Source organism: Pyxicephalus adspersus, chromosome 9, assembly GCF_032062135.1.
Source record: "Pyxicephalus adspersus chromosome 9, UCB_Pads_2.0, whole genome shotgun sequence".
In the NCBI taxonomy this organism is placed as follows: Eukaryota; Metazoa; Chordata; class Amphibia; order Anura; family Pyxicephalidae; genus Pyxicephalus; species Pyxicephalus adspersus.
Genome location: NC_092866.1, coordinates 64,892,237 through 64,909,821, shown reverse-complemented (window position 1 = coordinate 64,909,821; position 17,585 = coordinate 64,892,237). Strand labels below are relative to the sequence as shown.

The window sequence follows — 17,585 nt, the reverse complement described above, 5'->3', positions numbered from 1 at the left end:
CTTAGCTTTTACATCTGTGTTTTGTGATGTGTTATAGAATGTGTGTGTGTGTTTATATTGTATATATGCATTACAGTGCCTTAAAATGAATACCGGTAGTAACACCATATGCAGCTTGTGTTGATTGAAGATGCACGAAAACATGGAGAATTAGTCTATGTTTATGCACACACAGAAATGTGTGACCTCTAGGTATTACAGTGCTAAGAACAAGATGATGTGCTCCGTGCTCCAACCACATTTCATTCTAATAAATAATTACAAGTGAAATAGAACACATCTGCAATAATCTTCATGCAAACCTGCAGTTTACTATCTGCCATTGCTTGACTCCATTGCTAGTTGGCCTGGCTTCAGTACACTAGGAGTCACAGACCTAGAATATGCAAATAAAAGTAAGAAGCAGTCACAATTCTTTATCTCAATACTTGTTCTGGCCCAAACAATAAAGCTAATGCTTCAGACTGACAGTCATGGAACCAAAATTTACAAAAGGAGAGTTCAGCAATGGCAGTGTACATCATTCTTTCATGACAGGTGCACTTTAGGCTTGTCATTTTAAGAATGCTGGTAAGCCGCTGCCATTGATATGGTTCATGGTCAACTGTAATTGTTTCTTATAAACTTTCTATGTAAAAACATTTATTGTTGCTAGTAATGTAATTTTTTTTAATAATGAGATGTGAAATGTTCCCTTATTTAAACCCAACCCCCCAAACCTTCCATTTTAATATAGACTTATTTTCCATCTACCACTATCTATCTACTACATCTTAGAGCATTCCAGTGACTTTACACAAGTGGTTACTAAATGTCTACAAGTTCTTTTTTGTAAGTTTTCCAGTTGTATTAGACTTTGATGCATTTTAATTGACAAGGGATTAAGAAAGGGTGTTGTGTTTCTATTATATGAATATTCTGTAGTATTTTTGTATATTCGTTTTCAAACAGCTCCATATCAAACAACAGTTGTGTATAAAACCGCCTATATGTTTTTTATACACAATGTTTAAGATAGTATTCAACCATAGGGGGTCCTTATGTGAACCAAAGAGACTGAGGTTAAAGGATCTTTAAAGAGAGTGTGCGTGTTCTAATGTTCACAATTAAAACAAACAACGCTTCATGAATTTATTGAAGTTCAAACAAACAAAACGTTTGTTACTTCCTTACTTCAAATGAATTATCTCATCCCTGTAGGATGTAATCAAAGGTCTGTAACAAGGTCTAACAGCAAGGCTTCCAGAACGACTGTATCCACAAAATGGGGAAAAGCAAAAAGCGTCCACTCTGTAAAAGCAGAAGTTTAATTTAAATAAATGACGCCTTTACTTCTGAAGACCCTTCAATTCCTCCACAATTGGCCATTCATTCTGGATTTTTTCAATGTCCTAGGGTGGAGGAACTGCTGGGTATTGGCATCTTCTTTCCTTGTGTTCCGGCTTCTGCTTAAATCACCCAGCACTGCTCAGGTGCGAGATCAGGTGACGTTTGCATTCTGTAAATGTAAGAAAAAAAAAGTGCCAATCTCACTGTGCATGCCTCATATCGGCACTTTTTATTTACATTGCAGGAAAAGCCATTTCTGTGCATGCCCGATTCTGCAGAAGGAGCCTCTTGGGATAGGCAACATAGGTATCCCAGGAGGCTCTGGTCTTTTAATTCAGTTTTAACTACCATGGCAGTGAAGACAGAAAGAGAGGGGATTACCTCTAAAAAGGTGAAGGCTCTTTATAAACTATATAAATGGAGGACACTGTTGTATGATTCATGACCATAGATCTCATAGGGTACAGGTTGACCAGTAGCCCAGCCAGCCCTGATTGCTAGACAGGGGTTCTACTGCTCATAGTACAGTGTCCTATCTAGGAGAGCAAGCAGAGGGTAAAGGGCTGGACTAGTATTGTCTCTAGCCTCCTTACAACCAACAATTTGTTTATTACCATTATCAGCTTGACATTTCTTGTTATTATTATTATTACACAGTATTTATATAGCTCCATCATATTACACAGTGCTGTACAAAGTCCATAGTGGTGTCACTAACTGTCCCTCAAAGGGGCTCACAATCTAATGTCCCTACTATAGTCATATATCGTCTAAGGTCAATTTATGGGGAAGCCAATTAACCTAACTGCATGTTTTTGGGATGTGGGAGGAAACTGGAGAACCCGGAGGAAACCCACACAGACACGGGGAGAACTTGCAAACTCCATGCAGATAGTGTCCTGGCTGGGATTTGAACCTAAGTCCCAGTGCTGCAAAGGCCGGAGTGCTAACCCCTGAGCCACCATGCTGCCCGTTGTTCTGCATGTCTGTGTTAGGAGGTGGCCATCTTCGTAGAGGAGAAGGGTTTTGCTTAAATATACCAGACTCCTATTACCTATTATCCCTATAAACTAGTAGGGGCAATGGTTAGGACAAGCTGAAGGGGTGGAGAAGATGAAGATCCACAGAATAAGCTATTCAAAGTCAGGGAGATGGAAAAGTAAAAGGAAAATCATCTCTTGCAGACCTTTTCAGAAACAATGAAAACAATGAAAAGCCCATCATGGGCATTATCAATGATCAGTTCAAGTCTTTGGAGAAAAGTCACTGGAAGCTGTAACCCTGCTATTTTCTTTTAGAAGGAGTTAATGAGAAAAGGTAAATTTTAGGGTACTTTTAAAGATATTTTAACCCAGTACCATTTCATACAAAGTACAAATGTTACTTCCTTGTCCATTTTGGACATGCTAAGTGAATAAAAAAGATATAAAAAAATAGTAAAATTAATTTTTCAACAGACCCTTGCTTCAATACTACAGAAAACTTTAATTGTTTCTCTTTGCTATTGACCAAATGAACAAAAGCCCAACAGTCCTGCCTAATGTGACCCTGGGGTATCATCTCTATGATTCGTGTTCTGATCGTAGAAAAGCCATAAAAAGTGTTTTGCAGATTTTATCTGGACCAGGAAAGACTGTCCCAAATTATTTCTGTGACGGCCATGGGAAAAATCTGGCTTTATTGGAGACCAGAGTTCAACCACAACCTTGCCTATAGGACAGATATTGTCTATGTATAACCACGTGCATGTGAGTATAATATATACAGCTATGAAATATACAATATAAGAGAGTCTAGACTGCAAGCTAGACATCCGAATAACACTAAAGAGGTGACCAGATATCTATTGCTGACCAGACAGAGTACAAGAGTACATTATTAACCTTTACCCATTCCCACAAAAAGCTCATTGTAAAAAAAACAGCACATACACTTCTTTTTTTGAATTAAAAACAAAAATGTATCTAACTTTGATAGTTTATATCCACAAAATTAGAACCATCATTATTGACAATCTTCCTAATGCTCTGAAAGTTTACCTGTCTTGGGCCAATCAGTTCCTTATTTTTTCAATAGATTGAATTGGATTCAATTTAATTAGATACAGCTTATCTATAACTGTTGGCTTTCATACATGGATGTTTCAATATGTCTTCATGGGTTTCAGATCAATTATGGTACAGCAGACCCTGACATGGCTGATAAGGCTACTTTCCCTTCTTTTTACCACACATTCATTCCTGACAATAAGGTTTATTTTTGCATAGTACAACTAATAAGACACTTTGGATGGACTTGGATTGGAATAATAACGTCTGCTGATGAGAGTGGGGAAAGAGAATCAAAGATATTATCCATTTATTTTGCACAGAACCATATATGTGTGGCCTTCTTATTAGGATCTTCAGTTAGCATGGGATACCCTATTTTAAATGGGCCTGTGGATGCTATTACAAAATCGTCTACTAAAGTAGCTGTCCTCTGTGGATCATATCACGATGCAATATTTGAATCTTGGGTGGGGAAATCACTCAGGGACATAACAATAATCCTCCCTCCCGGCTGGGCTCCAAACATTGTTCTTATAGAAAAGTATCCGGATATCTTTAATTGTAGTTTATCATTGAACTATTGGTCTGAGGCCGATGAAAAGCTTAAGAGTTTTGTTGATCGTTTCCATCCAAAGATTTTTCCAAAGGACAAGTTACTTGAAAATATGTGGATGACAAAACTTCACTGCTTGTCAGGAAATAAAGAAAAAGATGATTTGTATGAAAGTCTTTATCAGATATCTCTTCACAATTGTACGGGTCTGGAACATTTACCAGATTATGGAGATTACTCATCTAACAGGACTACAGATCCGGTATATAATGCAGTGGAATTCTTAATTAATTAATCGGAAAAATAACAAGAATCAGGTAATGGTGCAAATAGGGTACCGTGGGATGCATGCAAATTAATTGGAGGGTTTACAATGGTGTCATGTATATGTTACGAGTGCCTATGCCTACTAATGTATCAGACCAACACATAGTAAAATCAAAGGTTCAGCATACCTTCAGTTAGGTCCATAAATATTTGGACAGTGACATACTGTCTGCTCAAATCCAGCTAAATGCAGTCACATTGATTGGGAGGCGTTTCATAATACAGATGGACAATGACCCAAAACATACAGCCAAAGCAACCCAGGGGTTTATTAAAGTGGAATATTCTTGAATGGCCAAGTCAGTCACCTGATCTGAACCCAATTGAGAATGCATTTCACTTGTTGGAGACTAAACTTCAGACAGAAAGGCCCACAAACAAACAGAAACAGTAAAGGGCTGGCAGGGGATTAAAAAGGAGGAAACCCGGCATCTGGTGATGTCCATGAGTTCAAGACTACAGGCTGTCATTGCCAGCAAAGGGTTTTATACCAAGTATTAGAAATGAACATTTTATTTTCAGCTTTTTATTTTGTCCAATTATTTTTGAGCCCCTGAAATGAAGTGATTGTGTTACAGAAAGGATTTAGTTCCTCACATTTGTATGCAATCTTTTTGTTCAACCCACTGAATTAAAGCTGAAAGTCTGCAGGTCACCGCATCTGAGTTGTTTCATTTAAAATTAATTGTGGTAATGTACAGAACCAAAATGAGAAAAAAGGTAAAGTAAAAGCATATTAAATTACTTTGATTTGGTAGAACAACAAAGTGGGAAGTTAAAGGTCTTCAGATTTATTAACATACAACAAGTGGGTCATTATCCAATAAGCGATATGCGTACCATGAGGTTTGATCAAATGTAGCAGCAATCAAAGGGCCTCGGGAAGAACATCAAAATATGATTCCAATATTTCAAAGAAACCCCTCCACTCCACTCCTCTCCTTATCCAGTCCATCTGAAATATATATCCTATTTTGCTTAGAAAGTGGCCCAGAGTAAGGGGGTTCTGCATGTATTCGCGTATGCAAGATGGTTTTCTTACTTACTAGTGACTGGATGACAGAAGCCTTAGCACTTTGCATTACCTGCGGCGTAACCTCTCAAAAAATTACCTAAGAAGGGGATTGTGTCATGGTTCTGCAAGGCAGGATAGTGGACCCTTTGTGTCACCAGTTCAGTTGGCAGAGACGTGCACAGGGTGCACAAGACATGGCACCAGAACGAAGGACAAAGAGTAGTCAGGCAAGCCAGAGGTCAGGGCAGGCAGCGATCAGGAGTAGTCAAGGTCAACCCGAGGTCGATAGAAAAAGAATCAGGAAAAAGAGAAGCAAACAACAGAAACCTGGAAGCAGAGCCAAAGGAACTCATTGTTCAGGCAACGTTCTGTTGCCATTCACTTCCTTTTAAGGCCAGGTCATGTGATGGATGGAAACCATGAGACCTGCTGCATACTATCCTATCTTACCACCAGAGGGGGTCCCTGAGATGAGAGGCTGGTGGTGTTCACACCTCCCCCAGCAGGGGGAGCACGTCTGGGAAACACTCTGGTCCTCTGAGGTAACAGAGCAGCTGACTGGGAGTCACATGACCTAGACCAAGAAGTGAGCTGAGGAGGTGATGCCTTAGCAGAGCTGGTGCTGGCAGCAGGGAACTGTAAGGTGGGTGACACAGAAGGGGCACAGATCCCCTGGTCCTGCAGGGATCTGTGACAGATAACCGTAAACAGTTCACTAAATGATGCTGAGCATATGTTGCAACGACCCTCCAAAAATGCTTGATTTTGGGACAATTGCAGAATATGTGGTATGCATCTGCTTTAACTGCTTTGCATTTTTTAAACACTTTGGGGAGAACTAAAACCCATATGATAAGAATGGAGGGGAGAAATGTAAACCACTTGATTTTAAAAATCATCTCCCTATATGTCGATGAGGAGATTGTTCTCTATGCTCTCCTAAAATCTCCCAGGGTGCTCTTTCAGGGAAGTGGGTGCCCCACCTACATAGACTTGTATGTTTAGCCCCAAGTTGATTTTTATGTTGGATACACATTTGCTTTTGCATGTCTAATGGGGTTTGGAGCGGATAGAATTTTTTCCAATGCATTGGCCTAGTTATCCACCGATAGATTTTTAGTAATACCCGATGTATAAGATCTTAGTTGAATGAATGTAAAGGATTCCGATCTTAAGAAAAGGCATAACATAGAAGCAGGTTCATGGAAAATGAATTTCAATCAAAATCAAACAGTTAACAAAGAATTGAATTCTCAGGTAACAGAACGTCTGGGCAGAATATTTCCTATGATTCCCTTATCGCCCCGGGAAATCTCAATTACCCCAAAGCTCGATAAAAAGAGAGGAGTAGCTATTTATTGGAATCTGTTCCTGGTTTTATGCCAAATATGCCAATAAACATATAACGAGGATTGTCGAGAACATCTGGGGCTAACAAATCTTTATAAATCTACTTATTGCTAACCAGCTATAGAGCTCCACATCTGGAAAATGAAAGCCTCACTTTTTCACAGGTTGCAGTAAAATACACAGTCTAAGTCTTTCCCGTTTGCCCACACAAATAAAATATCTAAAGATTTTATAAAGCTCTTGCAATTCTCTCTTCTTCAATAATATAGGCAGCATCTGTATGGTGTATAAGATGTTTTGAAAAATTATCATTTTATTAGGACTTATTCTACTCATATAAGAGAGTATTGGGTTAGACCATTTACGTAGTCTTTACATATTCCCAAAGTGGGAGGATACTGAGGGGATGCAGTTTAAAGGGGTTCTTGGGGATTTGAACATCCATGTATTGTAGTTTATCTTTATATAAAGCAATTAGGTCTTGATTGTTTTGTCAGTTTTGCTAGTAGAGAGCCCACCTTGTTGCCCCATCTATAGAATTTGTTCTTTGGATAATGGAGGTGGGGTTCTGCTCTGGTGGCTACATGAGCATTTAGACATACCACCACCTCCTGTCAGCTTTGTCTAGCCTGGGATGAGCCTTGCTCTAGGAAAACTCACAACTCACATCTTTTGTCTGTGGCTAAGTAAGTTGGGAATCCCCAAATATAAGTTTTAATAATCAGCTGTAGTAGAGATATTGTCAGCCACACCTCAACATGGTCCAAAATAAGTAAACTCTGCTATTTCTGCTTAGAATGGAAGAAAAAAGAAATGTGGGCTTTAGAATAGCACATATAATTCCGTTCTGTGGGATTGAGAATTTTCCAAGCATCCACTAGATATGTCTGGGTGAGTAAGGTGGTAAAATCCCTAGTAGAGGCCAGGGGAAGTCTAGCAGACCTGTTGGGGCGATATCGGGATGAATTACCTGTGGGAGCATACGTCAAAAGAATATACCTTTCCCGCTATCTACATGACTGTCATAATATACTTGCTTTCCTTATCTAATTCTTACAAAAACTCCTTGTTCCCTACTGTGGAAACTGTTAGTCTACTGTATGTCATGATACATTTACACTATTTTACTAGAGCTTGCAATGGTAAATAGGCCTTGCAAGGAGTTTGTATGTTCTCCTCATGTTTGTGTGGGTTCCCTCCGAGCACTCCAGTTTCCTCCCATCCCAAAAACAATTAGTTAGGATAACTGGCTTCTCCTCAAGACTCCCCTTAGACTTGTACATGAGATTATAGCCCCTTTAGGGACAGATAGTGATATGATTATGGACTTTAAGCGCTGTGTAATATGTCGGTGTTATGCAAATACAAGTTAATAATAATAATTTACATTTTCTTAACAGGCAATGTATGAGCCTGTAAGAATGGCACTAGTATATAACCATGCTCTTTTAACCTTTTTATATACCATCAGAATCCAAGATCTCAGTGCTCAGAAAGCTGTTTACCAGGATATAAGAAAGCTCCAGGCACTTCCATACATTCTTGTTGTCATGACCTGTGTTCCGTGTCCTGTGGAGAAATATCAAATCATACAGGTAATGGTTATCAAATATATATAGCACCGATGTTAGATTAGACTAATGTACCAATCACAATGCCCCATTACTTTGGCTTGTCCCAATTTGAAGCTTTAGTTGTTTTTGGGGTCTTTGCTACCTTTTCCGACATGACTTGTTACTATCAATAAGCTCTATTATTTTTTATTTATGGTTGGCCATGGTATGGTAAGGCACACAGGGTCTACACTTAGATAAAATATTTAATATTTTTTATAACTAATGTATCACATATCTGTATTTCTGAACACACGCTTATAGCATTAAATACAAAATAATTTTTTTTTTTTACCTAGGTGTAGACCTAAACATGCTAAAAAATGTAGTCAACATACATGGTGGCTTTACAATTACCTTGAAATGTTGACAGACAGCCTGGAAAAGCTATTTAATGACAATATTTTAACATTATGGATATATGACATTTTTGCTAGTGAGAGATCACCTTGACACCTGAGCAGTCTTGGTCACAATAATATATTTGGTGGCTTTGAAATTAATGTCAGCAAGTTAAAAAATTGTCTGCCCATTTCTTCTGTCTTTCTGCCCTGCTGTCTCTTCTACCTAGCATCTGCTGTGCCACGCTAGGATGAGAAGGAACCACCAGACATAATGAGATTAATTTTACTTCTCAGAGTCAGGGTTTGCTGTGTAAATGTAAATTTAGCTGCTGCTAAAATTCTTCTTACACAGTGTTTATAAACATACAATGTAACATTTTTACTTTTGTATCTACTTTGTTTCATTCATGAGGAGATCAAGGGAATGTTTTTATTTGCAGATGATGCCAATTAAAAAAAGAGAATAATAATGAAAATAAGTAAATCTGTCTATCCAAACAATATTCATTTAAAGATGTGTAATTTATAACCCTCCCATCACTCTTTGGCCTCATATCATCAAAAAGAAGTTTCCTGGCTGAACAAATGACCAGGAAATGATGGGACTTATACTATGATTTATCTAATATCACTTAGTGCTGTTCCTTGTTTTGGTACTTATCTTTGTTAGATGATAGCAGAGAGCTCACAGCTATTTATTTGGCTAGTTTTCCACGATGATATTTTGATCATATTTGTCAATGAATAATGAAGTGGAATTGATACCTTAATAACATTCGTTCACTTTTATTTTGTTTTGTTTTCCAGATAGTGAAAACTGCATGAAATGCTCTGACTATGAATGGCCAAATGAGAACAGAACTCGTTGTGTCTCCAAACAAACAGAATTCCTTTCCTTTACTGATGACAAGATCTCAGTAGTTTTTATAGTTATCTCATGTTTGTTTCTTAGTAAGACTCTTTTAGTATTATTGATTTTTATTCTCTACCAGGACACACCAGTTGTGAAAGCCAATAACAAGAGCCTCAGCTTTGTCCTCCTGGTCTCCATCATGTTGGGCTTCCTCTGTGTCTTCCTCTTCCTGGGTCGTCCTGTGGATGTAACCTGCTTGTTACGCCAAATCTCTTTTGGAATTCTCTTTACAATAGCCGTGTCTTCTGTATTGGCCAAGACTATTATGGTTTGCATTGCTTTCAAAGCCACCAAACCTAACAGTGTGTGGAGACAATGGATTGGAGTAAAACTTCCCATCTGTATAGTCTTAGCTTGTTCCTCTGTTCAGGTTATAATCTGTGTTAGTTGGTTGTCCATCTCTCCTCCCTTCCAGGAGTTGGACACACACTCATACCAGGAAAAGATCATTGTTCAGTGTAATGAAGGTTCAGTTATCGGGTTCTACTCTGTCCTGGGTTATATGGGGATCCTGGCTGCTGTCAGCTTTATTTTAGCTTTTTTAGCCAGGACATTACCGGACAGATTTAATGAAGCCAAATACATCACCTTCAGCATGCTGGTGTTCTGCAGTGTCTGGATTGCCATGATCCCGGCCTATCTGAGCACCAAAGGGAAATACACAGTGGCTGTGGAGATATTCGCCATACTGATTTCCAGTAGCGGCCTCTTATATTGTATATTTATTATAAAGTGTTTTGTAATTCTTTACAGGCCAGAACTGAATTCAAGAATTTACCTGCATTAACACAGAAATATTAGAACTTCTGAAAAATAGATAAATAAATCTAGAATCAAAACAGAGATCTGTTAAACTTAGATTACATGTGCAGAAAATGTAATTTATATGTAAATTAAAAATCTTAAAACAGAAAAAAATATGCAATTTAAAACCACCACCATATCAGTATTTTGTATAACTAGCTTTAATGCCAACCTTAAGTCTTATTCATCAAGCAAAACCTGAAGCTCGCTCGTGCTTATTCGCAGTCCAAAATTGGACACCAACAACCTATTTATCAATAATTTTTTAGCTGTTGAGAATACGCTGGCGTATTCACCCGGAATTTATCAACTGAAATGGTCGCTCGCTCTGAGCCGCGCAACTCCGTGAGCTTGGCACTGGTGAGCTTGCATTAAAAGTCACTATTCCCTTAAAAAATGATTATTTCAAATGGCACACATTTTACACTTAGTCCTAAATGCAAATTAAACCATAAAAGCAAATGTCGAAGTGTGTGTGTGGGGGGGGGGGGGGGCATCTTTACAAAGTAACCCCCTGTGTTGTAGGGGTATATGGGTGAGATGCTTATTTTCAATTTGGAAGTTTTTGGAAGCTCTTTTTTTATAAGGAGCCCCCAAATATCACCCTCTCACTCTGGAGAATGGGTAAAGGGCTACAAAGACTAGAATAGAAAAAAACAATACCACACAAATGTAAATAGGAATTTTAATGTTTTTCTTAGACAAATACACACAGTATTTGTTTTAAAAAATATATAATCTTTTTTTTACATTTTTGTGGTGTCTTAATTTCTAAGGCTGCTTTACCCCCTTCTTGAGATGAGCAAGCATTACTATTTCCCAGGGTGAGGGGCCAGGTATCTGGGGACCACCTTATTAAAGTGAGCTTAAAGAATCCACATTAGTACCCTACAGATCCACAGATCCTCACAAGGATTCACAGAGTGAACGTCATCTCCCTCAATATATGGTTTGTTAGGGGTAGGCATTGGTCTGGTTTTTGCTAAAAGTGTCAAATGATATCAACTTTTTCTTGTATATCAATTGCAGACACCACTGAAAATGAAATAGTCTGGATCTTTATCTCCACCCCACCTAAGGTGGGCATTAATGGGTGAAGATGACTTGTACAATAAAGTCTACAGGAAACCTACCCACACAGAACAGATCTGCTTTTTTGACTCAGTCAGTGTTGCTCTTGGAATTTTGGCGGATCATCCTGAATTTAGTATAGTTTTTATTGATCTGCCTCAATTAGGAACTTAGTATACCTTATACTTAGACATTAAGTACAGCTGATTCTGTAATAAATGCACACAGAGGTCAGTGGCTGCTTGTTATGTACAGTTAAAGGGATAAAGTTATTGCTTACCCTTCCAGCGAATCCATTGGAAAGGCTAATTTTGGTTTGGATTTAGAATAATATAACATCGATGTGCCCCAGTTTGACCAAATGGGCCTTTATTGACCCTTCTGTAATATTATTTAAAAAATACATCTATATATGTGGCTGAAAAGGAAAATTATTGTTTTCATACAAGAATACTCCTAAAAATATCTTTTTTTGCAGTTGAAAAAAATCACCTACATTGTACATTCTACAGTTGCATTTCTCAAACCTTTATATAAAGTGCCCCAGCCTGTTCTAATAACAGATAGAGGCATCATGTCAAGCTGTGAGGGAACAAGTCAGTCTGTGAAACACTTTGGGAGATCTCTCCTTCTGTGTGTCACATTGTGCGCTTCTGCTGTCTCTAACCCATCACCAGGTTGTCACCTCCAGATTGCATCGGCCTATGAGGATTATGAATATGTGCAGGATGGAGACATCGTCATCGGAGGAATCTTCAGTGTCCATTGCTTTATGGGTGGGAAGAAGGTTCATGCAAAGCCAAACACAATGGAAATGTTCTGTGTAAAGTACGTATAACTGAGAAATAATGAGTTTGATGATATTTGGGTTTATAAATAGGGATGAGCGGGCGAGATTTTTAAATTCGATTTCACTGAGAATCAGGCCATTCTCGCTTAATGAACATGTAGGCGAGAACGACCTGTGTAAATTCGTCCGTCAAGATCAAATTTTTTGGGGCTGGTAGTATGTGTTCATGGATAGAGATTCTCTATCCAAGAACACAGGAGTACCGCCGCTGTGCTCGTCATAAATGAATGCAGCTGTGGGAATCATCCTGTGATGAATCCCATGGCTGCATTCATTGATGAGCAGAGCCGCGGTACTCACACTGACAGGAGGAGTACCAGGGCTGCATTCATAAGAATCCTCCTGTGTGCGATCCCTCATCACGCACAGGAGGATTCCCACATTTAAATGAGGCTTGCCCTCGTTCGACCTTTAGTGCCCAGGAATGGAACACAGGAGGATTTCATGGGTGCAGCCATGAATGCAGCCGTGGGAATTATCCTGTAATGATTTCCTCAATTTTCCGATGGGTCCACGAAATCAATTCGCTGAAATTTGGCTGACCCATCGGAAGTTGGAGAAAATTTTCCCGAGAATGTCAGAGGCATTCTCGCTCATCTCTATTTATATGTCAGTGCAAGGAGGGATGGTGAATTGAGAAGCTGCATGATCTCTTAGTAAACACATAACATCAGATCAGTGAATATCAGATCAGTTTTGTATGAACTCACTTTGACTATCACCAGCAGTTCATTCTTCTCTGCCACAATAAAATTGTACTTGATTTCTAGATAATAACATTTCCAGCACTGAGAGAGAGCCTGCTATGTGTGCAGCTATACACAGAGATAGGAAGTTGTCACAATGCATTATACATGCAAGATGACGCGGGAAGAAGCTGTCATTCTCTGCTTTTTGTTCCTGGAGCAATAATGCAAAATTTTCTGTATTTTGAAAATAAATTGATTTGAAAAAAATTTGATGTGTCAATCTAAACCCAGTGTTGTTGTAAGGTGATGCACCTTGTGTTTAAGAATGTTATGTAGTACATGTTCCAAAAGAAAAACAATTGAAGGAAGCATGTTGTCTTTCTGTAGATCAAAGTAATGGAGTAGTTAGGATAACCCAATTTTAAGCTGGCTGACAACTTTTCAAGGTAATTTCAAAGGCCCTAACATGGTCACCAAATGTACTTGGAAGGTCCGAGAAGACCAAGCATGGTAAATTCTGCATATGCATCTAGCTTGCTAGTATCCCAAAGCTAAGATCCACACTAGTTTTTTACCCCATATTAATGTGCAAGATTCCCATCACATTTTATGTGGATAATGTGTGTATTGAATGTGTGTATACTCTAAATAGGTTTTCTCCAATGTAATTTTGGACATTTGCAAGAATGCTTCAATTGATTGGGGATCTTAGCATTGAACTCATTTCAGGTACCGTATTTTTCGCCGTATAAGACGCTCCCAATTTTAAAGGAGGAAAATCTAGAAAAAAAAATTCTGAAAGATTATTCTCCTTCTGATCACTCATGTGCCATTCATACCGGTATTCCCCTTCTGATCACTCATGTGCCATTCAAATTCCCTTTCTGATCACTCTGTGTCATTCAAATTCCCCTTCTGATCACTCTGTGCTTTTTTTCTATTGTACGGCAGTTAGAACAGGGAACAGCAGGTGGCGCTGTGCCGGCTTCTTTCGCTTTGCTTTACAGACAGGAGAAAACACGATGCTGGCAGAGGAGAGAAGAGAGACGCTGCAGCCAGAGACACACGCAGGATCCGGGTATCGGGTGAGTATAATATTTTAATTATTTTTTTTAACACATTTGTCGTATAGGACGCACTAACTTTTCCCCCTCAGTTTTGGGGAAGAAAAAGTGCGTCTTATATGGCAAAAAATACGGTAAATCTGTTTAGCTTTAAAGTGCTATCAAAGTTTCAGTTGAAAATCAGGCATCGGGCTGGGCTTTATTGCAGAAAGGGGCAGTCAATGTTCTTTTCTGCAGTAAGTATTATTACTTGCGTGATCACTGTCATAATGATCACTATCAAAATTCTCTGATTTGCTCAGTGTTGGTTGCCAGGATCCCCAGCAATCCCGGTTTTACCGGAGGCTTTTGGAACTATTTTAACTTTTGCAAAGTGTTTTGAAAACAGAAATACTTATTTTTGCTTATCTATGTTTCATACAAATTTGTAAATTTCACCTTTTGAGTTCAGATCCTTTGTAAGAAAACATTTTTTATTCCAATGCCCTCCATTCTTTGAAATTATTGGGTCTTTACTAGAGATTGATGTAGTACAAGGCCTGAAGTTGATATACAAGGAGAAAGGTTAAGTATGCAGACAAAAGTAAGTATAGGCAACCTCTATCATCATTTTAAGCTCAAAGATAGTAAAGCAACTTTTTTTTTATATTTAAATAACCAATATGTTCTGTAAAAAAAATGTATAAATAAAAGTAAATAATCTTTCAACAGACCGTTACTTCAGTACTACAAAAACCTTCAAATCTTCCTATATACCATTGACCAAGTGAACAAAAATCTATCAATTCTTTGCAATGTTACGCTGGGATATCACATTTTTGACTCGTGTTCTGATCCAAGAAAAGCTGTAAAAAGCAGTTTACAGATTTTATCTGGACCCGGAAAGACTGTCCCAAATTATTCCTGCCGAAATCACCAGAAATTAGCTGGCTTTATTGGAGAACAGAGTGCAACAACAACCCTGCCTATGGCGCAGATATTATCTCTGTTTAACTATGTGCATGTGAGTATAGTAATGAGAATTTAGAATTTGTTATGTAGAGATAAGAGATAACCTCATGAGAGGTTCATTTAAACCTGAGTTAGATTGACAATTCAACAGATATTTGTGTTTGATAGAATTTGCATTAAAATCTTTGCTGACTTTTTAAAGTAATTGCAAAGACCTTAAACATTGTATAATCACCATATCGCTGGGGAAGGGAGTGTCAGCAGCACCTCTAGGAATGTGTCCCATGTGAAAAAGCATTTCTTAAATTATTGAAAGTTAAAGTATAGACAGAAGAACACTTTTCAAATTTATGTAATCTAATAAACACAGAACATTAGTCACTTCAATATTGACACAGAAACGAATTGTTTTTATTTTAGGGGACATGTCGCACCTTTTTTCATAATCTCCTCTTTTTGACTTTTTAAAATTTATTTGGATTTAAATTGCATAGAACTTTGGCTCATTAGTTTCCGAATACTAAACAATCTACAATAGTGTTCTACCCTGAGTGACCACTATCTTATTTAATATTTACATTGTTATTCGTAAATTTTCATTGTAACTGCCTATACAGTCTATTTTAGGCATTTTTTCAATGCCTACTGCTTAGTTTCTTTTATTTTTTTGAACTAAGCTTTAAAAACCCCTAAACACACCCGTACACGAAGTTGCAAATGCCTTTATTAGCTATTGGGGCCGACTGTAAAATCCATTTTATTTGCCTAAGAACAATCCTAAATGCCTATCTGCGTATAATACACATCCAGGAGCAGCAATGCTTTCACAATGTTTTTTCACCATTGGTCTGAACAAACCCTTAGAGTTCTGTGACAGTTCAGAATGAGTCAGCCTGCCTCAAAGTTCCTAAATCTGCAGACCCTTCTTTCACCCACCAATCCCAACACAACTTCCAGTTCCAACTAAAGGTAAACTGCAGCACCAAATCCAATGTCTGAAAGCAGCAGAGCCCATCCTAACAGACCGGTACATATGATCACATTAAAATAATGATCAGAGCTTACCTTTGTCTTTTATAGGACCTGGAAGGGCCATGTATCATATGATGAAAATAGACATTAGTATACCTCCCAGCCTCCCAGCACTAAACATAGTTCCTATTTAAGCTTATTGGTGTGCTAGAGCATTATGATATAGCCCACCTTCTGCACAGGATCTGGGGGGTAAATGGGCATTGTTTACATAAAGCCAAAACAAATGAGTCTTGTTCTGGCCAAATTCAAAATCAGAATTTAAATAGCAACAGAAGTTGAGACCCTTCCATACCCTGTATACCAAGTAATCTACCATTTGTTTTCCATTTATTTTCTAGAATACAGAACAGGAAATAAGACAAAATATCTCAGGGAGTGAGGGATACCCTCTAAAAAAACATTGGAAGGAATAGGTGTCCATACTCTTAGACAAATCTCTCCAGTGGACACACAGACAACAATAAATACCTGACAAAACACCTAAGCCACATCCTATCCCCAACATTTTATATATCTAAAAAGTCAACTATTCAAAAAAAAAAGTGTTAGCTCTACCTTAACTATAACTGTTAGCATGTATACATGGATGCCTGAACATGTCTTCATGTGTTTAGATCAGTTATGGTGCAGCAGACCTTTCCTTGAATACTTTCCAATCTTTTTACTACACTGTGAGTCCTGATTATGAGATTTATTTTTGCATATTACAACTAATAAGACACTTTGGATGGACTTGGATTGGAATAATAGCATCTGCTGATGAGAGTGGAGAAAAAGAATCAACAGTATTATCCATTTATTTTGCACAGAACCATATATGTGTGGCCTTCCTAATACGCTGTACCCATAGCATGGGAAACCCAACTATTAAAGGGCAAATAGATGCTATACTAAGATCATCTGTTAATGTTGTTGTCCTCTGTGGATCATATCACGATGCAATATTTGAATCTTGGGTGGGGAAATCACTCAGGGACGTAACAATAATCCTCCCTCCCGGCTGGGCTCCAAACATTGTTCTCATAGAAAAGTATCCGGATATCTTTAATTGCAGTTTATCATTGAACTATTGGTCTGAGGCCGATGAAAAGCTTAGAAGTTTTGTTGATCGTTTCCATCCAAAAAGTTTTCCAAAAGACAAGGTACTTGAAAATCTGTGGATGACAAAACTTCTCTGCTTGTCAGGAAATAAAGAAAAAGATGATTTGTATGAACGTCTTTATCAGATATCTCTTCACAATTGTACGGGTCTGGAACATTTACCAGATTATGGAGATTATTCATCTAACAGGACTACAGATCCTGTATATCGTGCAGTGGAACTCATAGTCTATGGTCTCCATTCTCTTTACTCTTCACAGAATACTTTATGGCTTGATGGTCAGGTGCAAAATAAACAAAATTTCAGAAACAAGGTGGGTGAACATTGACAAGAAAAAGAATATGGGGTTAATGTATAAATATTTCATATGGAGATTTATTCAATGAAAAGTACTTGTTTATTCATTCTATGTGATTTGGGGGCAATTAAATGTTATTGAGTGGAACATTATTTTGGGCAAATGTACCAAAAAGGAGACTAGAGGTGGGTGAATCCACCTTCCTTTTACCATCCTCTTCCTGGTT

General features: G+C 38.1%; 1 protein-coding gene across 1 annotated transcript in view; it reads left to right on the top strand.

Moving 5' to 3' along the window:
- The first annotated feature begins 10,614 nt into the window (after positions 1-10,614).
- The window catches only part of LOC140337777 (vomeronasal type-2 receptor 26-like), an 11,036-nt gene continuing 4,065 nt past the window's right edge, over positions 10,615-17,585 (top strand). The window contains exons 1-3 of the mRNA XM_072421577.1: positions 10,615-10,659; positions 12,062-12,198; positions 17,014-17,101. Of these exons, the coding sequence (XP_072277678.1) occupies positions 10,615-10,659; positions 12,062-12,198; positions 17,014-17,101 (270 nt within the window). The remainder of the gene's footprint in view (positions 10,660-12,061; positions 12,199-17,013; positions 17,102-17,585) is intronic.